Below are 25,386 nucleotides of genomic sequence, written 5' to 3' on the forward strand. Positions count from 1 at the left end.
AACAAAAAAATCAATGATCATCATCCTGTCAAATTGGGGCTTAATGAAACACATTAGAAAATGTTGCAAATATAGCCCTTAGTTTAACAACCAGCTACATACCTTTTCTCCTTGGATGCCTACACCTGGGAGGCCAAGGGGCCCTGGAAACCCTGGAGGGCCAAAATCCCCCTGTAAGAATGTGGTTTACAAAAATCACAATACATTTTCATAATTTATTACTTGTAGAAAGCGCAGTGCTTAATTCGTTCTCTACACATATCATTTGGACTCCGCTGATCGGCTGCATTGCATCCATTCGATGTAACTATGGCTTGTCTAAAAAAAAAAAAAAAAAATATCAGATCCTCTAAACAGCAGAAAAGAATTTATGTGACTTCCTAGCCCTTTTTTTTTTTTGCAAATCAGTTCAGCATTTCCAAGCCATGTCTACATCTGTGAGGCAAAAGAAATCCAGATGGTTTCAAAGTTCTGCAAAAACATTCTGACAAATAAAAACCTTACGATTACACTGATGTCTGAATGCAGCAGTAGAGTGTTAATGTTTCCACATTCAAGAGCCCAAACCATAAAACTGCAGTCCTCCTACACCATTCAGGCTTTAACTGCGATTCACAGCCTGTAGACCGTGACCTCCTATATAACACCATGCTCAGTGCATTTATCCGTGGCTCTGGCAACTTTTGGCCTCCTTCACAACAGGGCTCTAGCTTTCTAGCTTTCTCTGCTTTTGTAAAGTCTTTTCAGCGAGGCGCCTCATTTATGGCCTCTCTGTACTCTACCTTGTCTCCTTTGATTCCTGGGCCCGGCTGTCCTCTGGGCCCCCGTGGCCCCTCTATGCCTCGTTCGCCCTGTGAAGGCGGACAGAGAAGTTATTGCATTCTGACTTTTGAAATATTAGATGTGCTCACAGGAATGGCAAAGCAAGACCATATGCCCCATATAAGCAAAAGTATAAAGTCTTTCACAGTTGCTTTGATAAAAGATACACTCATACACATAAAAGCTTGCTTTCAGTGTCCTCTGTAGTGTAGTATTCACATAAAGAACAAAGAACTTAATTTTATATTAGTTCAAAGGCCAAGTAAAGACTTTATAATATCTTTCTGGTTAAAAGCTTAATATTAAGTTATATTATTCAAGAAATAAAGGAGACCACAAATGATATTAGGAAGAAACTGACATTCACATTATTAATTATCAGGAATCCCAAAGCACTAAACAACAACTTAATAGGTCCAATTCAAACCCATAGACCTGCAGTTCAATACTGTTTTATTCAGCCTAAGAAATTTCCAATTAGGATAAGTCCAGTTCAATGAAGATTTACTTTGGAAGAAGCCAGCACTATCCGCTTCTGTATATGAGCGAGTTTAATGAAGAAAACAAACACAATATTTCTCAATTTACAAAGAACCATAAGAATCCAGAAGGTAACATCAATCTTTTTAAATTTTTTATATATTATTATTATTATTATTATTATTATTATTATTATTATTATTATTATTATTATTATTATTATCATCATTATTATTATTATTATTTATTTATTATTGTTTTGATTTTGATTTTGATTAGGATTTGTTCATCCTGTCTACTGTAATTTGGCCAAGTATTTTCCCACTTACAGATTTATATTTTTTGGTCCTGTTTCAAGTCATCAGACCAACTTTGACATCAGACAAAAAATAAGAAATGTGTAAATGCAAAATACAGTTGTCAAATGACGAGTTCCTTTACTCAGGGGAAGAAAATCGATCCAAACCATCTTGTGAAAAATTTCCAGTGCAAACTTTAAAATCAAAAATTAACTGTGAAATGTCATATTCTTAAAAGAAGAGTTTAATTTCGTTAGCCGCACTCAGCTCTGATTGCTGCCTGGCTTGTAGAATAAAATACATACTTTTATTGAACTTATCTGACAACATGAAATTGGCTAAAAGAGGTCAAAGTAATTCTGGAGCAGATGTGAAACAAAGTCACTGGCATCCTATCAGTCTTAAAAAGGATACGAAGCCATTTTTAATGGTTTGGGTCTCCAGTGAACCACAGTGAGAGCCATCACTGTTCCATGGTTTCTGTTCCATGGTTTCCATAACCATGGAACAGAAACCATGGAACAATAGAGAACTTTTGCAGAAGTGGCTGTCGGACCAAAGTTGCACCAAGAGTTCACTGAAGGAACCAAAAACAACATCTAAAGCACTGCAGGTCTCACATGCCTCAGTTGAGATCCTTGTTAGTGATTCTAAAACATAAAAGACAGTGGGCAAGAAACGGCTTCAATAGGAGAGTTTACTTCTCCTATTGAAAAAACGGTTTTGGAGTGGCCACCGACCAGATAAAACTGGATTTAGACCTAAACCTAACAGAGAAGCTGTTAGGTTTAGTATATCTCAATTAAAGCAATCCGGGCAAAAAGAGAGTAGTCCAAAACTTCTACCTGGTGTTGTAGACCTATTATTGAGTGGCACAACCACTTAGTAGGTAGGTTTTGGGGACAGTTTGTTTTTCACATGTGGGACTAAAAGTGACAGTTTTAAATGAAGGTGCAGGATCATCTAAGAACAACCACAGTATCCAAAAAAACTCTACAGCATGCTAATGACACTTTACAAGTATTTTATAAAACTGTTATCATGCACACGTTAGGTGGTTATTTACAGTGAAGAGAAACGAGGTCGCACGTACTTAGCAGGCAATGCGCCAGTAATGAGCTCCTATATTAAAGCTTGTATTGACAACAGAAGATGCAAACATACCGAAATCACAACCTCACAGAAAATTGAGACAGTGTGAAAATAAATGAACTAGATTTTTATAACTGCAATAACATTGTTTTTAATATTGCTGTACATCGAAACTTCCATTCTCACCATGTTTCACATAGGAAGATTATCTGAATTATCTGAATTGATTTTGGTCAGTAGAGTTTCTCATCCAGGCATTATGGTAGAGAGATTAAAGCAGCACTATGTAACTTTTGACCAGTAGTGGCGCGAGACCTGTAACTTCAGGTTTAGCGCCCCCGAAGGCTGCATTGTTGCCAAATTAAACAGTCTCCCTCCGTGTTTTGGAATCTGATAGCAGACCAGTTCATTGAGAAATCATGGAGTTACGTAAAGACGAAACTAAATCCTTCATCAGAGAACCAAAAATGTGTCTGATCAGGTAAGCGTCATATCAGTTTTGTTTTGCTGTTATGGCAGTCTGAGTTCAGACTGCCTTAACCTAGAATGGGTTGTGTGATCCGTTCAGTGACGGATCCAACCCTCCAAAGTTACACAGGCGAGTTTTTGAGAAGGGCAACCTGCATGGAGCATCAATACGCTCTAAGTGCTGTATATTAATATATAATATATGTCAAATTAAGCTGATACTTATGTCAGAACTTACACGGGGCTGCTTTAATAATTGTCTTGTTGGAAGCAATTTAGCACTTTTCCCACTAGATGGTACTAAATCGACCTGTGGGACAAAATGAGGCAGATGCCTTTCACTAAAGCAGATTATCTAAATATCTATCGGGATAGACTGAGATCACACAGGTCGACATCACTGGGCTTTTCTATCAATTACAATGCGGTGATTCAATTCCCAGCTTCCCCCAGGATGTTTAGCACAGTTTTGTTTTTTTTCCTGGATCCCACAGTTACCAAAACCTCATTTATCTATTTTGGACAAGCATCATCTGATAATCATGTTTCCAGAAGGAACCTGTCAAGGAAAGGCCAATCTAATATTTTTTTAAATCTGTTCATTAAATCAATCTCTTGTCCAAGACTTGATGCTTCGGGGACAACCGCTGCACAGGAAACATGGAGGGGCACAGTAATGGCTTCCATCAAACAGCACCATCCATTTAAAAGAGAAAAGAGTCCACTTTGAAAAGGGAGCGTCTGCAGAGGAGCCACACTTTTTTACCTTGAGAATATTTTACCCATCTTCCAAGGTCACCCAAGGAAAAGAAACAGAAAAGATGTACATTAATTAGCATAGCAATGCTGCATTTGTGTGTAGGCTTCCAGAAGTTTGGATTTTTTTTTTTTTTTTTTTTGGCGTAAAATCCGTAATCCGAGCTCAAAGCAGAGGCGCTAATGATGTGTAAAAAGGGTTGCACTGCTCCGGCGCTGCTGCGAATCTGGAGCTTGTCGGGGCACGTCATGTGAGGAACGCTGCTTTGGAGAGAGAATGCCATCTGTGAGAAAACAGCCGAGTGTGGTGCAAGCAAAGAGAAAAGGGAAAAATGGAAGAAAAGAAAAAGAGTGCCCTCGAGGGCTATCTAACAGTGGGGGGGGGAAACACCTTCTCCCGTTTTATGGTGGAAACTGTTACTTTTGTGCAGCAACGGCGCCAGGTGATGAATTAGATGACAGTCCGGTTTGAGTGTAAAATACGAAGTTCACCTGAAGCCTACCTTCTGTTGCGGGGTTGCTTGGTAAATATTATAGGAGAAACAAAAAAGCATTTAGGTATGTCAAGGCCTGAAGGCAGTTTACCGATGCTTCGCTCAATGTTTGCTTCTGACACAACAAAGATCTGGATGGGATTTTTACACCTGAGGTTCTGACATTATTTCACATAAATTACCAGTCATCATTCTGTGCTAATATAATGTAATAATGATGGGCCTGGTCCAGAGCTGGTTACAGTGAGCACCTTTGGAATGGATGATTAATAGGACTAAGTACGATGTTAAGAGCTGTTTTTTTTTTTATAATTTGAAAATGTAAAAAGGTCGAAACTCATCTTTAAAGGTATACTATGCAACCGGGGTTGATTTTCCAGCGAGGCTCACCCCAGAGGGCGAAAGTAAAAGTGCACTGTCGTAAAGATGCTCAGCTGTTCTGATTTCTCAGTCAAGCCAGGCGGCCACCTCGACAAACTCTTGCTACCGCCTCGCCAACATTCAAAAAAATAAATAAAATAAAATAATAATAATAATAATAATAATAAAAAAAAACTCGATATGCTTGCATGTTTATTTGACGTTAACATGCGGTTCTTTGTTGTTGCTTTCGCGCGTGCATATAGTGAATGGCAGGGCAAAAACACATGGAGTTCTCGCCGTAAAGCAAGACCGACTCTCGCGGTGTTGCACGAGACTTCTGAGCCTGTGTGTGCGGGCCGAGGGCTCTTGCAATTGCAAATACGGTATTTCCCCCACAGACCACCAGGGCGGCCGAGAAAACCTTTGTTCGACCTGAAATGACTCATTTAATCATCCAAAACGGTACGGAACACATTAATTAACTGAAAAATGTTGCATAGTATGCCTTTAAATGAGGCATTCTTGCTAAAGCATTCACAACCCTTAATCTTTTCCACGTTATGATGTCATTAGATGTTCAAAACTTGAGAAATTGTTCTGGGACCCTAACCCTGCTGGCTCTGATTTGTTTTTAGGGCATCAGAGCAAAAGGGGCAAGATGCTAATTCTGATTATTATTTGCAATATATATAAAAAAGCATGTATAATTTTCCTTCCATTGCACAAATACACGCACACTTTTGTCTTGGTTTATTACACAGAAACATAATATGGTACTGTCTGTAACCTGATCAAAATTAACAGGAGTATGGATATTTGTCCAAAGCCCATCAAAGAGCGACTTGAGTAATCTGAGCGAACTTCAACAGTGAACACCATGCTGTGGAAACACAAAATACCATCATGCTTCTGGTCTTTGTTAGGAAAACAGAAAGGCTCATAGGGAAGGTGTGTTCCCACATGTGGGAGATGTTCTGCTTGTGTTCTTGCGTGTGTTGCGCTGAGAAAGCACAGACACTGTAACAGACGTATAGTTCCTTCTCACTGAATCACACTCTGAACCGTGGGGGTGTTCTGGCCTTTTGATTCCCCCTTTCCTGTCCCGTCTCTGAATCTCCTCCGCTGCGCCGGGATGTTCTCATCTCCTCCTGTCGGGTCGATCAATAGGCTGCAGCGCAGCATGAGGTAATGGAAGCAGCGCTGCAGCGCCGTACGGGAATTTACGGCGCTTCTGTCATGCGTTATTATGTCTCGTTTCCATACAGGCCGTCAATTTCCTGTCGTAATGCTGAAGAATCTGGAGCCCAGACAGAACTCTTTTTTTTTTTCTTTTTTTTTTGCACAGGTCAGAGGGCGGACGGGTAAAGTGAACATGGATGCAGGAAAAAACGAGGCGAAAGGCCGAAGCTTTTAGCCGGCTTGAGTGCGTTTGTCTTTCAGGATATACTGTCTGTCCCAGGAGCTTCAGAAATAAAAGACATGAACACCCACTCACCTTTGGTCCGGGGAGACCTTCTCCTGTCTGTCCCCTCTCTCCTTGGACTCCCTGTGGCCCTTGAGGTCCCTGAATAAAACAGAAAGTGCGAATGACCTTTAAAGGAACGGACTCTTGATCTTTCCTGAAGCAATGACTAAGACATATTCAAAGTTTCTGAAAAGCATCTTGGTCAAACGGTTGTCAAGCCAATAATGAGTCCAGCTTCTAGGCAAGGCACGTTTATTCATAAAGCACTTTGCAGTGATATGTACTTGTCTATGTCGAATTTGGTCCTGATGCCTAAAAAGTAATGATGAGGCTCCTTTTTTTGTTTTCTCACCACCTCCAAAGGCTATAAGAAACCATTTAAAGGGAAACTGTGTTTTTGGGCTATTTATCCAAGCTGTTGTAAATGAGATGTAGACTTTAGTGAGCGCTGGTCACTTTGTTTCTTGTCCGTTTTGTACTTTTTTTTTTTTTAAAGTTCTGGTTGTTTCCAGGGGCGGTTCTAGACAGGGGCCAACAGGGGCCTGTGCCCCCGTAGAACTGGTCCTGGCCCCTGTTATGGCCCCTGTACTAAAAACATGATATAAAATTTCTTAGGATGATAAATGCTGACAAAGATACCGTGACTGACTGGTCATTTGGATCAGTTGTATTTTTTTTTTTTCGTTTATGTTTTTACCCAATAATAAAATAATTAAAAAATAAATATAAAAATAATTAAATATTAAGCTGTTTCACGTTAAGCTCCCGCTGTATTGAGAAAAGATCAGGGGTCTGCAACCTGCAGTTCCAGAGCCACAATTGGCTCTTTGGCTTACTTAATATATTAAACGACGAAATGTTGACCTGTTAAGTCCCCCCCCTCCACAATCTTTTGTTCTGTGCCCCTGTGAAAAAACACTGGCCCCACCCTGGCCCCCCTGCTAAATTTGGTCTAGAACCCCCACTGGTTGTTTCATACCTCACTTCTTTGGGTACAAAAAGAGGACTGCCCACCAGAGGACATCAATTCGTCTTCATTTTGGGAAAATTCTGTAGAAAGCAGGAAGGCTATTATGGCTATCCTTATGAGCTTCCATGTGTGCAGTGGAACATGCCGGATTTGGAAATGTTGGTGAAATTTTAGGAAGGTAAAGGTCTGAATCCTATATGACTAGAAATGCAGGCTTATGTTTACAGTTAGTAATGTAAACCATGCTAATAAAAAAAGCCAGTTTAAAACCCTTCTGTTTCACAGCGACTGCAATCTAACTCACACAGTGTGACGTCACCTCTGCTCCTCATTTAACTAACGAATAACAACAAACACAAGAAGGTAAGTAAACACTAATAATTTTATGCTTTTAGTTATCATTCTGTCAGAGAAATGTAATCGGCCTAAAATTGCCATTCTCAAAAATCTGATATCAGGTATTTTTATCTCAAATCTCTGATCTTTTTAATATTCACACAGGCAGTGGGTACAGGGTTTTAAAGTTCATGTGGTTAATAAAAGTCGCCATACATGAGAAGTTAGTACTGTTTTTTGCTTTGGGCAACAAAACAACTAATTCTAAAATACACGCTTCACGTGATAACATGCCAGACAGATGAAGCAGGTTGGAACAGTACGAAGGCCGGATCCGTTTACATTGTTCTGCTGCCATCTATAATACACGAGTGACATGTTTTGTCCTCGCTTCTGACTCACCGGTGGTCCAGACTCGCCAATTCCTGGAGGACCGGGAGGCCCTGGTTGCCCCTGGAAACCAACATCCCCCTGCAGAGTGCGAGAAAGCGAGGGGAGTGCTCAAACAGGGCGAGACACAAAGGTTGGTCTTTATGTTCTCATGAAACGATTTTCCAGAACATTATGGCGGCAAATTTTTACCTTTGGTCCCGGAAGGCCGATCCCCGTTTCACCTTGGATTCCAGGTGGTCCAGGAAGCCCCCGCTCCCCCTATAAAAAGACAACGAAGGTTACGTTTTGTGCAAATCATGACGTGTAGCTGCCAATGTTTTAGAAATGTAAGTGCAGGAAAATCAATGTAACTCCACTCTAAACATACACAACCTGCTTTGTTCAGCTTCAGCACTCCATTAAGGAACAATCCCTGATTGAAGACTTAATTGTTTTTTTTTTTTTAAATGCGGTTTCTTCTTCACATAGAGGCTGTAAATCACAGCTGTGGTGTTCACAGAGAGACACATGGGGGGGTGGGAATGGGGCCGGGAGGTTGTTCTAGGTGCATACCGGTGCTTTTTTCCCCCCTTTTCCTTTGCCCTTTGCAAGCAAGTCGGGGCAACGCTTCGAGCCAGACGTTACTCTGCTATTTCGGTGACAGCCAGACTATTAACGTGAACATTTTTCTAAAATAATTAGGAGGCGACCACTCGGTGGGGAGCATGTGCATTTATGGCAGAAAGGGCAGGTCTAACACGGCAGAGGAGGCTAAAAGGAGAAGCGACCGACAAATAAGCCGACAAGTTAATGACAGATGAGCTCCTTCAGAGGAGTTGCAAATGTCAGAGCAGCGCTGGATTGTAACTCACCAATAAACATTCAGATGTATAGTTTCCCCATCCGTTTTATGAGCTTTTGGAGATACTTGACATTTCTGATGTTATTTATGCCAGTGTTAGGTGATTTTAATCCAACACGCTATAAATGTCAGCTTCGTGAGAGTTGGGGGGTATTTACTGCATGCTATTCTGAGAAAAAAAGTCTCAGGGTTAAACAGATTTTTTTTTTTTAAATTTTAAATCACATGCCTTCAATCCAGCAGCATACAGTGGATTGAAAAAGTATTCACACCCCTTGAACTTTTCCACATGTTGCCACATTACAACCACAAACATAAATATATTTTTTATTAGAAAATGTGACAGACCAACACAAAGTGGCATACAATTGTGAAGTAGAACGAAAATTACAAATAATTTAAAAAAATTTTGTTGCAAATAAAAAACTGGAAAGTGCGGTGTGCAAAAGTATTCAGCACCGCTTTGTCTGAGTGCAACCAATTGCTTTCAGAATTTGCCTGATGATTGCTAATGTCTGAACAGAATCCACCTGAGTGTAATCTAATCTCAGTACAAATACAGCTGCTCTGTGACGGCATCAGAGGCTGGTTAAGATGGTAGCAAAACGTGTTTCTACAAAATATTGACTCAGGGGGGCTGAATACTTTTGCTCAATGCCCTTTTAAGTGTTTTATTTGTAGAAAAAAAAAAGAAACCATGTAAAAAATTATTTCTACCTCACATTTGTATACCACTTTGTGTTGACCTTTGACATAACATTCCAATAAAATATATTTACGCTTGTGCTTTGTAATGTGACATTATGGGGCGACTCGCCTCCATGGTGAGTCAGGAGGAGTTTCAGAAATCTATAGCTCAGGTGAAAGAATGTGTTGACAGGCCAACTATTAGTCATGCACTTCCACACCTTTAACTTTTATGAGAGAGGGGCAAGAAGAAAGCCCAGTTTAAAATCTGACACACACGCAGGGGACACAGCAAACCTGTGGAAAAAGGTGCGCTGGTCAGATGAGACCAAAGTGGAACATTTTTGGCCTGCTTGGAATAACGGGCAGACACAGAGCCCAACTGAATTCTAAGCTATTAAATCTCTGTTATGTTATGTAAAACACCTGACTGAACATAAACAGTTGCAGTCTGTGATCCTTGTGTAAACTACTGTGTATCTACCATCAAACACATTTTATTCAACACATTTTAGCAACAGAAAGTTGTAATATAGTTTTATCACGATAGAAACTGCCGGTTTTCTTTGGAAAAGATCAAAAATCAAGAAGCTGCTGCGTCTTCTCCTTTCCAATCAGGGCACCTGTCAGGACTGCACATCTATCCGAGTGTTCATGTCATGTTTTTCATCTATTAGTTTTTTGTTTTGTTTGTATGACTCTAGGCAACTACCTATGTAGCCTATGCCAAGAACCAGGGGCCTTGTGTAAGAATTGAGTTAATATCGATGAATAAAGGTGGTTTTAGCTGTTCTCTCTCACACTACAGTTTATTGCAGCTATTTTGGCAGCCAGTTTGAACTTTGAGATGAGGTTTGGTGAGGTTTAGGGGGCATTTTAATTGCGTTTGGAACATGAAAAGTCTGACTTTTAATTGCAAACTGGTCATATAAGGGACCAGGCACTTTTAGCAGCACATTCAGATAACAATACATCTCTTTGTATTTATTGGATCCAAATTAGATACTCGATTTAATGTCATGCAAAATGGGGCAAAAGCAAAGAGAATGTTTTATGTTGTTGTTATTTTTATTTATTTTTTTGCTGCTACGATCATCGTTTATGAAGCAGGCAGACATATTGGATTTTGAGGTTGGGGGTCAATGGGAACCCCTCTAACCTTTTAGGTTTGAATTTGCAGCCCAAAAAAGCATTCCAGTTGACACTTTTAGACTTGTAACGTAAAAAAAAAACGTTGACTTCCTAACATTTTTGTGGAATACCTAATCCTAAATCACAGGGACATATCCGGAGAAAACTTGAGCTTGCACAGGGAGAACACGCAATCCCAGATGTGCAGAAGGAAGGTTATGAATGTGGATAAATGGTTTTAACACACAGAGGGGTCTCAGATTTTATGTAGTGACAAGTCTAAATATTTAATTTATTTGCCACCACCTGCTTAATCTTTGATAAAGACAAAAGGTCAGTCCCTCAAATTTTCTTTATATTTTGCTGCAGCTGATAAAAAGCTGATTAAAGGCTTGAATCACCACGCATCCTGTGCATCACGGGCGTCTGATTGATCCACATACCTTCCCCTCATCACTCTCTAGGCCAGCGTTAATATCTTGACTATTGTTTTGGAAGGTTTTCAAGGCTTCGAGGACATTTTAATCATCAGCCGATGCCGTTCACAAACAGTTTGTTTCCTTTTCTGAGGTCATATGTTTGCTGTCCATGCAAATGAGCCGTTTTTCTGGTCTTGCTAGCGAAAGAAAATGCCTTAAGTAGTCACATCCCCTGTTGATTTGATATGATCGGACGGTATATTCTTTTTTTACTTCAGCTAAGTAAAAAAGACAAAGTTGTTTTCTGTATGTTTTGGAGAGGTGCTGCATCTGGCTTTTGCGAGTCTAGACATGGAGATGTCTGGTTGAACTTTGACAGTGATAAATGGAGTTAATCACTGTCACCAGGGGCACAAATTAAAAAAATAAGGATGACTAAGAAATAACACTAGTCGTGTTTGTGAAGCTGCACCTTAACAAACAGACCTCTGTTTTTCCTATTGTAAAACCTCTTGTCATCCCCACATGCTCACAGTGTTAGTTTTCAATAAACATAGTAAGCTCATAGTGTTACCTTAGCAACACACTGCCATATCAGTATGGAAATGACAGCACTGTAAAAAAAAAAACGCAGTAAAAAAAGTGCCGAATAGGAAAATCAGAACAAGTAGTCCTAAAGGTCGTAGTCTATCTCAAGCTGAATAATTGTGTATTCGTTCCTGTTGACCTCCTTATGCACTTTATTTGTTGATAAGGGAGCGATGTGGAACAAGGTTTCCCATCAGCCTCTATTATTGGCCCAGTTGGTGCATAAGTTAGCTACTGCTGGGGAAAGATGATTGAAATCTGCTCCCTGTGTGTTGGATGTGACTGAAAAGGGTTACACCAGGAGTTTAAAGCTGACACAACGGATATTTGACTGAGCAAATGACAAGTTGGGCATTAGGATCGTCTGCACTGACCCATGAATTTCTAATTATTTTATATTTCTGAGAGCTGCGGTCACAGCGTTTCCTATGTTGTCACAAATGAGGGCGTATCTAAAGAGCTGTTTGAGGCTAAACATGAAAAAATTAAGCGAATGTTGAGGAACCCCAAGTTTTCATATTTCTTCCTTATGTATTTTGTGTTCTAGTTTGCATTTCCCATCTTGGGTTTGATGTTCTGTGTTGTGTCTATGAATGCCCCCAGTGGTCAAACACTGTATAAGCAGAATTTAACAGAGGATAGGCCAGACTGTCACGCTGCAGCGCTCCAACCGTTCACCATTCTTCATCAGTGCAGACAGTGCATCTGCATAGTATAACATGACGTGTTGAGAATATTTTATAATTATGTTGCACAGCCACTGAATTTTTCAAAATGTCCAAAACACATCATTGCCAGCGTGTTTTAGCTTTTGATTCAATTATGTAAATTACAGTATCAGGCGCATTGAAAGGTGATGCTGGAGGAATGTTTTATCAAGGCCATTTAATTGTATAATTCACTGAAACGTAACTATGTGGATTTCATTACACCTTTTATTGCAAAGGTCTGACTAACAGTATAAACCTTGACAACATATCTCCATAAACAGGAACCATGCCCATAAACATATTTACTTCTCATAAAATTCCTGTTTGATAGTCAGCAAGGCAAAAATGCAGTATATTGTATTCATATCAGAGCTTTAGCCAAAGTGGCTTCATTTAAAGCAGCGCTAGTAGGAAATCCATCATGGTGAGAAGTGAACCGACAATATTGGCATCACAAAACTAAAATCAATAAATAACCACAGTATTCCCTAAATTGCAGGATAACCAAGGCAAATACTTACTTTTCTTCCCGTGATTCCTTCAGGTCCCACATCCCCTGGTGGACCAGGCAAACCCTAAAACACAAATAAAGGTGTGAAATAAACCATCAACATGCTTTCAGCAGGTCCCTATGCCCTAAGCTGCATGCACGGGTGGAGCATTTTCTTCTGTTTTTTGTTAATTTTTAATGTTTTCCTTTTAGCAACCGCACTCAAACAACAACAATCAAATCCACAATGTGAATAATTACAACAAATGTCTGTTAGTCATCATCTGCAGAGCGCGCATTGCAGACTACATCTGCACCTTCTCCGTGTTCCATGTAAATGTTTTAGATCATAAAATTAGCTTCAATATCCCACAAAAACAACCTGAGTGGGTACAAAAAGCTAAACAAGCCATCCTAAATCATGAATATGTTCTTTCCTTGTACCAGACACCAGCACGTCCACCTCTGAATGGCTCAAAAAATTGCTACTTTTAGAGTGGATCAGTCAAAGTCTGGACCTACATCCGATCAGGATACCGTGGCGTCAACATAAACAGCCCTTTCATGCTGGAAAGCTCTGATGTGGCAGAATCGAAAGCGAAATCATCATCTGAAATCCGCTTCTCGTTTTCGTTCAGGTTGTGTTTCTCTGGTATTGACATTTGTTTGATGATCCTAAACATGTATGGAGGACCAAGTCTTCCATAATTAAAAATAAATGTAAAAAGGACAGACAGAAATGTAAAAACAACAAACAGAAATGTAAAAAGGACAGACAGAAATGTAAAAACGAGAAACAGAAATGTAAAAAGGACAAACAGAAATGTAAAAACGAGAAACAGAAATGTAAAAAGGACAGACAGAAATGTAAAAAGGACAAACAGAAATGTAAAAATGAGAAACAGAAATGTAAAAAGGACAAACAGAAATGTAAAAAGGACAAACAGAAATGTAAAAAGGACAGGCAGAAATAAATAGCATTGGAGAAATAAATAGGGCAAAAAAAATACAAAGAAAGAATAAAACGGACAAAAATATTATAACATGCACATAAATAAATACTTAAAAAACTAAGTAATTAATAAATAAAGTGGCTAATTAAAGGAGATATATACATTTTGTCTCACTGTATAATTTATTTTCTACCTACATTTATTTGTTTATTATATTTTTGGTGGCACATAATTGTATGCATATTTATTTATTGAGCATTTATTTATTTCTGTATTTATTTTTAATTATGGAAGACTTGGTCCTCCATAAACATGGAAGTATGACAAAAAAGTGAGAAATGTTAGATGTACCTGAAGTCCACGGTTTCCTCTTGGACCAAGAGTACCTTCAGGACCCTGAAAAAAAAAAGGTTGTTTTTATTTTTGATCAAAAACGATTGTAACAGGTTGTAAAAAGAAAAAAAATCCTTTAATGAATTTGAAGAGGATTTATTAGTGTCAAACTGAGAAATCAGCCATAACATTACATATGTGTTGAGAAGTTTGAATAATGAATAAGTACAAACATACTCTGTCTCCTTTAACGCCGGGTGTGCCACACTCTCCTCTCTCTCCCTGTGAGAGAAAATAGAAAGGGTTTTAGGTTCCTTCAATAAGTCCATCGCCACCAACAAGCTTCTGATAAAGACTGTCATCTCAAACACAAGCCAGCTTTAAAAAACACTGATGTTTACGGGTTTAGGTTGGAGCTGCTTTGCAACAAGTACCGTTGTGGGAATATGCAGAATCAGAAGGCTTTCCAGCAGCAAAGCACAAATACTTGCAGACAGGTCTGAGATTAAACATGGCGGAACAAAGGAGACAAAAATGCTGCAATATTTTCTAAATCACAAGCATGTCATCATGTCTGAAGCTCATAATCTCCCTGTTACTGTCGCTTTATGATGATTTTAGAACAGTGCGGGAACCCTGTGTTGTGGAAACTAAAGAAGGGGTTTGGGGCGGAATCCATACGATACCTTCTCTCCTTTGTATCCTGGTTTACCCTGTGTGTATAAGACAGTTTGGTTAGCTCAAGCGGACACAAGCAAACAGTCATTTTGCAAAGTATACATCAGTTTTGCTGGATGCTTTGAATAGAGGACAAAGAATACGTGTCGGATTTAACTCGGTCGTAATGTGATCGACCAAGCTGGAGACCCTTTGGCTCACCTCGCCTCCTTCCCGACCTGGAAGTCCACTGAGACCACTTTCACCCTAAAGGAAAGAACAAATTATTTAACTTGGAAAGGTAACCAACCTAAAAAGTTTTTTTTTTTTTTTTTTTTTTTCAAAAAATCATAAATTTAGAGTTGAGGGTTGATACTACCTTCTGTCCCTTTAAGCCGGGGCTTCCATCCTCTCCAGGACGTCCTTTCTTGCCCTGTGGAAGAAGTCAAAACAACAGATTTAAGATAAAAACAGTTTCAGCCACTGAATAACATTTAAGAGAACATCCTTCTATACTGTTCTATTGCTTGATAATGTCTATATAAGTCAAAAAACAAAACAAATTGGAGATGGTTTGTTGGAAAGCAAAAACCCTGGGTCTGGTAGTCAGAGCTAAACTCCGGCAGGCAAACACAACGTACGAAGATATCAGCCTGCAACTACTTTATAAACCAGCAAAATAAGGTTTTACTGTCAAGCTAGGACACAGAAAAGGGGTGCATACTTGTATTTTCTGCAGGTTGGACTCTTGTATAGTCCTTATACCAATCAGGCAGCTTCAGCTCTACCAACACCAGGAAATTGGATCACATCATACTAGTCCTTCAATCACTACACTGACCCCCCCTTGCTTGTTAACAGACTTCAAAGTTGTTAATGGCCTATAAGGCATTAACGACTTGAAATTCACTGCAGGCAGAGCGGCTGGTCAGTCATGAACCAGGATGACCCCTCAGGTCATCAGAGACTTGTTCGTGCAGCGTTCCCCGGGACCAGAGCAAAACAAGTGGAGGCAACGTTCGCTCTACATGCCCCTCAGCTCTGGAAGAAACTCCCTGAAAACCCGAGACGGGCAGAAACCGTTGGTTCCTTCAAATCATGGCTGAAAACGGCCTCGTTTACTGCAGCCTTCCCATAAAGGTCAAAGATTTTTTTAATTATTATTATTTCTATCATGTCTAAGCTTCTATCTGTCATTTTATAGTTTGTTTGAAATGATTTGTGCCACTTTTTGTTTGATATCTGTTTCTTTGCTTGTCTTTTCTATCATATGTCTAAGCATTTTTAGCTCTTCATACCAAATATCAGAGCTCCGTGGTTTGAAGAAAATAGGGTTTAGGTCTTTTGGTGAAGGGAGCGGAAGAGTCGAGCATAACTGAAGCTTCCTTGTCTAGACAGAAGACTTCTCGACTCTTTTCTGTTTTAAAGGATGGACTCCGTGACCGTCTTCCAATCTTCTCCTGATGCATAGCGGCTTATGTCCTGAGCGTCAGGACTAAAGCAGTAATTTGTTTGTTCTAATCCAGATAAAATACTTCAAAGCAGTTATCGCTTTGTCTGATTGGGGCTTGACCTTTTCTGGGGAGCAGAAGGCGAGCCAGCATCACGACATTGTTTGGCGAGCGAAGAAAGTCTCGCATGTAACGTCCAATCTGCCAAGCATGTGTTCTCCGACAGTCCCGAGAGGCTGGATTCCTTGAGCAGACGTCACTCTGCCGATTTCCCATGTAAATATACGTTTGGACCTGTTCTCAATAAACTGTTAGAGGAATGCAAGGCATTTGCTTTACTCTCACTGCTTCGGGGAGACGAGACGTCTAAAAACCCGCACAAGTCACTAAACTCTTCTGAACCCTGCAATTATGTAGCCTGTAGGAGCCTTTGTCTGCGGAGGGGTCCTCTGCGCAGACTGTAAGGGAGGCGGGCTGAATGTCCGGGTAGCAGCAGAAGTGGTTTAACATGGATGTGTTTAGGGATTTAACTGCAACGGTTGCAAAAACATTCACATGTGCGACGCTTACTAACCCCAGCCCCCTTGCGTGTCGTCTTTAATTCATCCAGAGCACTGGGTCCTCTCTAAGGCATTTCTCAGGGCTTTTGAAAAACAAACAGGCCCACAGGATTATAGATCCTCTACTGTACTCACAGGACAGTGCAAAGTACTTTATTTATCCTTCGTTTTACACCAATCCGACCTGGACTGTGTGTGTTGAACCAAAGCGGAATGTTGGTTTAGTGCACATTTCCAGTGAAGGTCCCTGGAGTGTCTGGCCAACTCAGCATAGTTAAGTTTCTGATAGTAGAGCAGAAATGCTGTTTTCCCAAACAACCGGTCGGTATGTAGGTGCTGGTCTATTCATCCCACATCCCTAGAGCCAGAACCAGCTTCCCCCAGTCCCTAGGGTAGGGTAGGATGATTTAGCAAAAATGGGGATGCATTCCTATTTGCTAATTTTGGGGCACCGTTTATCACAATTCCAGGTTCGAAGCAGTAAAATGCACTTCTTTCCAGATGAACAGAACTTTCCACCTAGTTTCATGGCATAGTACAAATATTCAAACCAAATATGTTAAGGGTGGAAAAAAGGTTGCCTTCTAGTCATGTTTTGCAAAGACACTGCTATGGTCCGTTGCACATGAACTCCTTACATTACAGTTACCCATCATTTAAAATGGTCAGATCCTCTTATAAAGTTTATACTTCAATTCATGCTAAAAAAAAATAAATAATAATGGCCAAACTAATACTTTGTTAGCCGACTCAGGACTGCGGGAGTCACACTGGACGATATGGTTCCACCTACAAGCTATTACGTCTGAATGAAAGTATTACGTACCGCCGGGCCGCTGGGTCCTCTCTCCCCCTTCTCACACTGACATGGGCTCTTCACTACAGGACACTACAAAATCACGAGAGTGGAAATAGTGGACATGGACCCACATTCAAAATAACCTCTGGAAATCTTGTCGTTCGGATACTTACGCCTTCATCTGCCAGCGCTGTCTGTGGGGCAAGAAAGACGACAGCGTCAGTCCATACAGTTAGTCTCAGTCTTATAGAACTGAACAATATTCTAAACATGAATCCTAATTTGTGATGGATTCGATTGGGGTTAGACCCTTTTGTTTGATTCTAAAACCAGACGTGCCTTTTATTCGACTACCCAGGTCACAGAGGTTCATGAAACAACATGCCGCAGTCGACCAGCTTTTGGTGCAGCCGTGGTCAACATGGCCCGCTAATGTGTACAGACTTGGCTCGGCTGGCCGGGCTCGATTCATCTTTTCGATTGAAGCTGCAAGCGAGAGAAGCCTCAGCCAATCCGTCCATGGAGCGCCTTTCTAGAGGTGACTGCTCTTATTCACAAAGGACTTTCCAGCTGGTTCTCTGCATCAAACCATCTGGTGCATCAGATTACATCCTGTACTTCCTCTTGTAAGACACATCTTGCCAGAACTCTGATTTATTTTAGAAGCAGATTGAATTCTCAAATATAAAATGCTTATGTTAAAAAAAAAAAAAAACATAATGATCAATAATATATCTCTCCTAAAGGTCCAAGGGGGGGTTGCTGCGCCAGGAAGCAAAGCCAAGTAAACAGTCTGTCCTCTCCTAAAGAACTGCGTCTTGCCGTTTAATGCTTGGACTAAAGATAAAAGACAACCCCTCGGCTGCTACAGCTTTACATGCTTATGACATACAGATGCTGCCTATACAAGGAAATGAGATGAAAGTCTGAGTATTAGCTGCGGCTGCTGCTGCTGCTCAGCCCTAGGTTACCGACCAAAGTGGGGATTGTTGGATGCAATGCTTTGGATGTTTCTGGACTAGCTTCCCATAAAGTTTTTCATTCCCCGTATTTAGATGCATCCCACCTGTGTAAACACTTAAGCTAGAGTCTGAAGCAACGGTTTGAGGCGCTTGTCAGACGGTGTTGCACGCGTCGCGCGTTCTTCCCAGGTTCTGGCCGCTTGCTTCACCCGCTTTTCCCACAAAGAGCTTTAATACGGAGCACATGTGGCCAAGCTGTTGACTCAAGGATGTTGTTTGTGCAGCGCGGATTCTAATTAACGCAGCAGTGGCTTATAAAAAGTCAACCGTTAAAGATACACATAAACAATCCCCATGCATATGCATTCGCATTGCTAAATTTCAAATACGCGTGTTCGAAGAACGAACGCTTTAGGTCGCTGAGGCCCGCTGATGACTTCGAGCAGGCGTGCAGGAAGCAATCCGAGCGAACGGCGTTCGCAGGAGACCCGCTAGTCTAGCAGCAGGTGTACATTAGGGATGCAATAAGCCAGGAAATCATAGCGTCGGCTGCCGTCATCAGCGGAAGCAGAGGAAGTTGTTATTGGGGCGCATGGTGAAACTGGAAGGGCGCTAACATTTGGAGAACGTCTGTTCACCTAATGGCTTTTTCGAAGCTTCCGTCTCCAATCAATTTCTGCCCCCTGGAAAAAAAAAGCAATTATCAAACGCGCTCGCATGCAATTTCACGAGCGATATAAAAGTTCCAGTAAAACGTTGTGGGCTTTGAGTGTTCATGCAGGTCGGAGCATGAACACCAAAAAACATGTTACTTCTCTTCTGTCTCCTTAATGTATCTGAAGGAATTCAAAACCGTGCCAAGTTGCCAGATATTGTTTTTTGTGTGTGTGTGTGTGTAAATGAGCTACCTGTCACTTCTGTCTGGAAAGAAGGCTTTGTTGTCAGCGTAATGAGAGCATTTATGTGGTTCAACTGTAAATCAATGTATAGGAAGCCAAAGCTGGAGGTTTTGGGCCATAGTAAGCATATTTTGCAAAATAGTCACCTTGTTCCTTCTTAAATCTTGTGATCCTAAACAACAGCTGTTGGGACATGTTTAAGGTCTTTTAAGGCCTTGAATTCTAAAACGTAAACATGCTGCTTATAATGTATTCCTGTCCTGAATAGTGTGGGTATATTGGGATCAGAGGGATGGCATTCACAGTTGTGCCGCATTAAGAACAGATGCTACTTTTCATTGTTCAATATTGTTTCATTTCTTCATTTTTATCATAGACACGTCCTGCATGCTGAGGTGTGTGCATGTGTAGCATCACAGTACGCCTTTGCTGTGGATAGTAGGGCTGGACGATATAGAGAAAAAGCATATCGATAAAATAGAGATCATATTGATCGATTTTGATAATTATCAACAAATTCAAAACATGTATTTTATACTGTTGCTTATAGCGACTTATCTTCAGATACAGAACACATAAACACTGAATTCAAACACAACCCTTTCTTCAAAAAACTTTTTACCAAAACTGCAAGTTTTTAAAAAATGAAAAAAAAATCACGTGCTCTCTGAACTCTTTGAAAGGGGGCGGAGCTTTGGGGGAAGAGAGTTCCTGGGTCTGCGTTTGTGATTGGTTGGGAGGATGTAATAACTGTAATATTAACCTACATGATAGGCTAGGATGAAAAAGAAAGGAATTTCTTTATTGACCCTTTTTTCTATCATCGATACACATCTATTGATATAAATTGTTATTGAATTATTGTCCAGCCTTAGTGGACAGCATAGCAAAAGACCAAAAAAGATTTGCAGTTTCAAGTATTTAGAGGCAAGCTATTACAAAGGCAATGGCCAAAATAATTATTTGACAGACATAGTATTACAGTAAAGTATTTTTGCGACCGACATGGTGGTGCTCAAAGAGTTTTTGGCCAAAACACTTGCATTAATTAAAAGGGCTTGGCACCAAGGCAGTCAAAAGCTGTTAAAAAAGCTAAATATACTTCCACAGATTACAAAAAAGACGCAATAAGGTTGCTGTCTTTACTGATGTTCCACTTGCAAACTGGATCAGTAAACGTGCTTTACTCACAATTTCCTTGATGACCTTATCCACAATGCCCGCATCTTGCAGATTGTGAAGGTAGCGGCTAGCTGGGGAGCTGGCAATTAAACGGAGCTGTGCGATGTTGGCGGCCTCGTTGGCTTCAGGTGTGATCCCTATGGTGAAGAACCGAACCCCCTGGTTCTTGGCGTCGGCCACGGCGGCAAATATGTCCGGGTTCCTGGGGTGCGAGACGCCGTCGTAGAGCAGGATGGCCACCTTGATGCTGCTGCTGTCGGACTCCTCCAGGTAAATGCGGGTCAGGTTGGTGATGGCGTAGGTCGTGTAGGTGCCGTGGCCTATGTATACGATAGGAGCGACCCTAGCTTTGAAGTCCTCGATGCCCCTCCACCCTTTGAAGGTCTGCTCTATCAGGACCTGGCTGCTGTACTGGAGGAGGGCTGCGCGGAAGCTAAGTCCGCGGCCGGTCTGCAGCCGGAGGCCCTGCAGTCGGTCCATCACGTTGGAGACGAAGCGCTTTTCCTGCCCGTGGTTGTCCTTGGCGCTCTCTGAGCTGTCGACCAGAAAGGCCAGCTCCACACCGCAGTCCTCGTCGATAAGAGCTGGGAAGAACAGAGTTTCATTTAATATAAACGTGTTGTTAAAAAAAACAACACCTTAAACTTTTTGGAGGTTTACTGACTCATTTTGAACTAAACCTGCATAAAAAAAATGATATAGCAGCGACAAAACACAATATTATGAATCCTGCTGAAGTAGAAGCTGTTAGCTATTCAGCAAAGGTATTTAAAAATACTTCTGTAGAAGTATGAACTCAAACTATTGACTCTAGGACAAGTATAAAAGTACCAGATATAAAACGACTTAATGTATTAAGGTAGAAGTATCAAAAAACAAATCATCCTAAAAATGTAATGTTCCACGTTATATTCTTCTTCTTAACTTTTTGGTTGGGGTGTTTGGCTAACAGCTTGGTGCCTCCAACCACAATTAAAATCACTGTGTTTAGTTAGCGCTATTTATCTGAATATTTTTCAGTTTTTTTTTATTATTGACAAACCAGAACAAAAACAAGCTGAAATAAGAATAAGACTAATGAGGCTAATTTCAAAATGTAAGGAGTAGTAAATACAGATAACAGCATGAAAAGGGAAAAATAGTAGAAGTTTAAAGTAGGCAAAAAAAATTATTACTCCAGTAAAGTATAAATAACCAAAATTTCTACTTAAGTAAGGTAACAAAGTGTTTGTACTCTGCTATTCAGAAATATAAGAGAGGCACAGTAAACAGTTCTTTCTCTTGGATTTTGTTTGGCTCAGGTATGCCAACCATCTCTTTGGCTTTATTCAGTGAAAAAAAGCAACTGGTTTTATTTTTCTTACTTAACAGGAACAACACAATTGCTTAGCAAGATGGGTTTCTAAAAATGGAAACTTATGTTAATTCTCTTTTAGTAATCAGTGGGATCAGTAAGGTTGTTTTTTTTTTGTTTGTCATTCAAATGTACTAATGGGGATTTGTGTTTTCTTTGGTCAGAACTGGTGTTTACCAGGACACACTCCCATTTTCCCCATCTCTTTCCTACTTCTAAACCCTTAAGTTAGATATTGTTCTAAGTTCCTTTGCAGAGTTTTGGATGGGTTGGTGTTGGAGTCGATTTGGTGGGCCAACCACTACTGGGGAGGTTCACCGCTGTTGAGTATTCTCTCTACCGGTGAATAATGGCGTTCAGCTCGGTTTGCTAGAGTCCGAAAACCTTTGAAATAGCCTGACTGATAGATGTCAATGGGCGTTCTTCAATGTATTTAGCCTGTAGTTTGTTGCTTTTCAAGATCTCTCAACCTACGTCCTCATTTCTTGAATCTACAGTAAAGGTCAGGGTGTACAGTAATCCGGTATGGGTGTAGGGAGTGATATTGAACTCAGCTCTCCAAAAGATGTAGTCAATGACGGTTAATTCATATTTTTACAAGGGGGGGGGGGGGCATTACGTTTGTCACATAAAACCCAATTGGCTTAAAAGACCGGTCCTGTTTCAGCTCTTCATCAGCATGAGTCAGCCGCTTTGGCTTCGTAACAAACACATGGACGGCAGCAGTGCGTTTATTTATTTATTTTTTTCAGTTCCCTCAACCTTTCATCAATAACTCATTTATCACTTTGATTTCCCGCCAAGTACGAGGACCCTGCTGATCGCAATCAAAACGATTCCATGAGTCCGAGTGCAAAAGTTTTATCTGCGTGAACATCTGCAGCAAAAAAGGCTGCCAGTTTAGGGTTCTGCAGCATTTTTCGGGAGCGATACAGTTTTTACGAAAGGCGCCTCTTCATTTTCAAGACAAACTGAAAGTTTTCTGCAGCAGAGAGAGAGGGAGAGAGAGAGAGATTGCAGAGGTAACAGAGGCTGAGGATAAACCGCATTAATCTTCACATGAATATGTCACAGAGAGAATGCGCCTGAGGAAACGGGATTCTGAGTGAATAAAACATTTGGATAACAGAGCACTGAGCGGTCACACTGGAGATGAATTGCTTTGGGAGCAAAGATGTGATCAGACCGTGTTTATTGCATCCTCCAGCAATGTCGAGTATCATGTTCAGTTTTTTGTTTTTTTTTGTTTTTGCCAACCTCCCATCCCCTTTTTTCCCTAAATATGAGCATTGATACAAAAGAACGATGGAATCAGCCTCAGCTGTAAACTTACATTTGCCATTCTGTGGTATGGAATTTGGTGTATAAAGTTTGTTTTTCCTCCTCGTGGTTACCACCTCATCTTCATATTCCTCTTCATAGTCCTGAGCCCACAGAGCCTGTAGTCTCCAGAGCAGGAGCAGCCAGTGCAGAGAGGGGACCATGACTTTCCTCAGACGGCTGTAAGCACAAAAGTGGAGATTGGAAATGACAAATTAAAGATCAGAAACTTTCTCTACAAGTAAAAACAAGTTTTCGTCTCTTAGGTGCAGAGAGAGATTGAGGATGCATACCTTCCAATGCTGCTGACTCAGGGCTCCACACTTTAAACTGTTGCTCTCCTTTCAGGAGTGGAAAAAATGTTCAGGAAGACAAAGGAGAAATTCTTCATTCAGATTTCCATCTGCAGATTATGAGGTTGAACGTCTTTCTTCCAGTGGCTGGACATCAGCTGAGGCTCTGCAGCTCAATTAGGCGCCACAAAAGTCATGCAGGTAGGATTAGCAGCGACAATGTCCTTGCAAAAAAAAAAAAAAAAAAAAGTTGGGAGCTCACTCCGTCTCTCATGGGACTCCCTCAAATTCGAGTCATTGTGATCCTGAAGTGAATGTAGAGATGGTCCAGCCCTTTTTTTTTTTTTTTTTTTTTTTTGAAACTCTCCCACTCCCTCGCAAGCTTTTCAGCAAAGTGTGGGTGTGGAAGAATAAAAATCCCTCATTACGACTGCATTGACTCTCTTTTCTCATATCTTGACATTTTTAACCTCTGCTCTGCAGGAAAATAGCAGGAATGAAATCCAGTTTGGGAAGACCTGCCATTGTTTTTTTTGTTGTTTTTTTTTATCTGTACCAGCTGGATTTGAAGCAGGACTTTCTCAGTTTGTGCTTGGAAACAATAAAGCAGTGTCTTTGGTACAAAGTCCAGATAATTAGGAGGATAAAAACTGTTTTCACCACCAACAACAAAAATATAAAAACAGTGTACATTTAGTGGAAAGATAGCATATTATCAGTTTTATTTACTCCAACCTTTTACAATTGAAGCCTTTTATAACCGGTTTAAAGTTATTCATCAAGGGCATCATCCAAAAGATTTTACAGGGATATGCTCGTCGGGATATGTCTTCTGTGCCCCAGGACTTTCCTACTAAATTTGAACAAAATGTTTCAACAACAGATGTTTCAACAACAACGGTACCCAATTTAAAAAAAAACATTACATTACAATCGGCTCACTGGGAAGGAAAACATAGGAAAGGCAACAGAAGTACGCACAGCAGCCTGCTATTTTTGCAAATGGATAATGAGTTCAGTTTTGTGTGCACTAAAGTAAAATAAAAACTTGACAAATGTTGCATTTACATGTTGAAACTTGGAAATTATAAGATAGCCAAACTGTCAGTTACTGCTCTACATAACATGCTTTTTTTTTTTGCACTCAGGTAAACTTGCATAAATATAGGCTAAAACCAAACTAGACATATAAACTGAGACTTCACGCTACCTTGATCATCCCCAAAGTGGAACGTGGTGGCGGCAGCATCATGCTGTGTGGAGCTTTGACTGTTAGAGGTATAAATATGCAGGATCACGTGCAAACCCCAACTTTAGTTGCTTGAATGTAAGTCCGTCCGTCCGACAGTCTGTCCGTCTTCTTCCGCTTATCTGGGGTCGGGTCGCGGGGGTAGCAGCTTCAGTAGGGAGGCCCAGACGTCCCTCTCCCCAGCCACTTGGGCCAGCTCCTCCTGGGGAATCCCAAGGCGTTCCAAGGCCAGCCGGGAGACATAGTCCCTCCAGCGTGTCCTGGGTCTTCCCCTAGGCCTCGTACCGGTGGGACGTGCCTGGAACACCTCACCAGGGAGGCGTCCAGGAGGCATCCTTACCAGATGCCCGAGCCACCTCAACTGGCTCCTCTCGACGTGGAGGAGCAGGGGCTCTACTCTGAGTCCTCCCCGGATGACTGAGCTCCTCACCCTATCTCTAAGGGAGAGCCCAGACACACTACGGAAAAAACTCATTTCGTATCCGGGATCTCGTTCTTTCGGTCACGACCCAAAGCTCATGACCATAGATGAGGGTAGGAACGTAGATCGACCGGTAAACCGAGAGCTTT

At 40.9% G+C, this 25,386-nt stretch overlaps 1 protein-coding gene across 1 annotated transcript in view; it reads right to left on the bottom strand.

Annotated features, from left to right (window-relative positions):
* Positions 1-23,884, bottom strand: part of LOC105935474 (collagen alpha-1(XXVIII) chain) — a 43,809-nt gene extending 19,925 nt beyond the window's left edge. The window contains exons 1-16 of the mRNA XM_012875866.3: positions 23,568-23,884; positions 23,288-23,454; positions 20,610-21,184; positions 17,731-17,751; positions 17,585-17,647; positions 15,127-15,180; positions 14,970-15,014; positions 14,777-14,803; positions 14,328-14,372; positions 14,109-14,153; positions 12,836-12,889; positions 8,128-8,196; positions 7,948-8,016; positions 6,270-6,338; positions 783-851; positions 103-171 (exon numbers count right to left, since the gene is read on the bottom strand). Of these exons, the coding sequence (XP_012731320.2) occupies positions 103-171; positions 783-851; positions 6,270-6,338; positions 7,948-8,016; positions 8,128-8,196; positions 12,836-12,889; positions 14,109-14,153; positions 14,328-14,372; positions 14,777-14,803; positions 14,970-15,014; positions 15,127-15,180; positions 17,585-17,647; positions 17,731-17,751; positions 20,610-21,184; positions 23,288-23,438 (1,425 nt within the window). The 5' untranslated portion in view covers positions 23,439-23,454; positions 23,568-23,884. The remainder of the gene's footprint in view (positions 1-102; positions 172-782; positions 852-6,269; positions 6,339-7,947; positions 8,017-8,127; positions 8,197-12,835; positions 12,890-14,108; positions 14,154-14,327; positions 14,373-14,776; positions 14,804-14,969; positions 15,015-15,126; positions 15,181-17,584; positions 17,648-17,730; positions 17,752-20,609; positions 21,185-23,287; positions 23,455-23,567) is intronic.
* Positions 23,885-25,386: the final 1,502 nt, after the last annotated feature.

Source organism: Fundulus heteroclitus, chromosome 24 (genome assembly GCF_011125445.2).
Source record: "Fundulus heteroclitus isolate FHET01 chromosome 24, MU-UCD_Fhet_4.1, whole genome shotgun sequence".
Classification (NCBI taxonomy): domain Eukaryota; kingdom Metazoa; phylum Chordata; class Actinopteri; order Cyprinodontiformes; family Fundulidae; genus Fundulus; species Fundulus heteroclitus.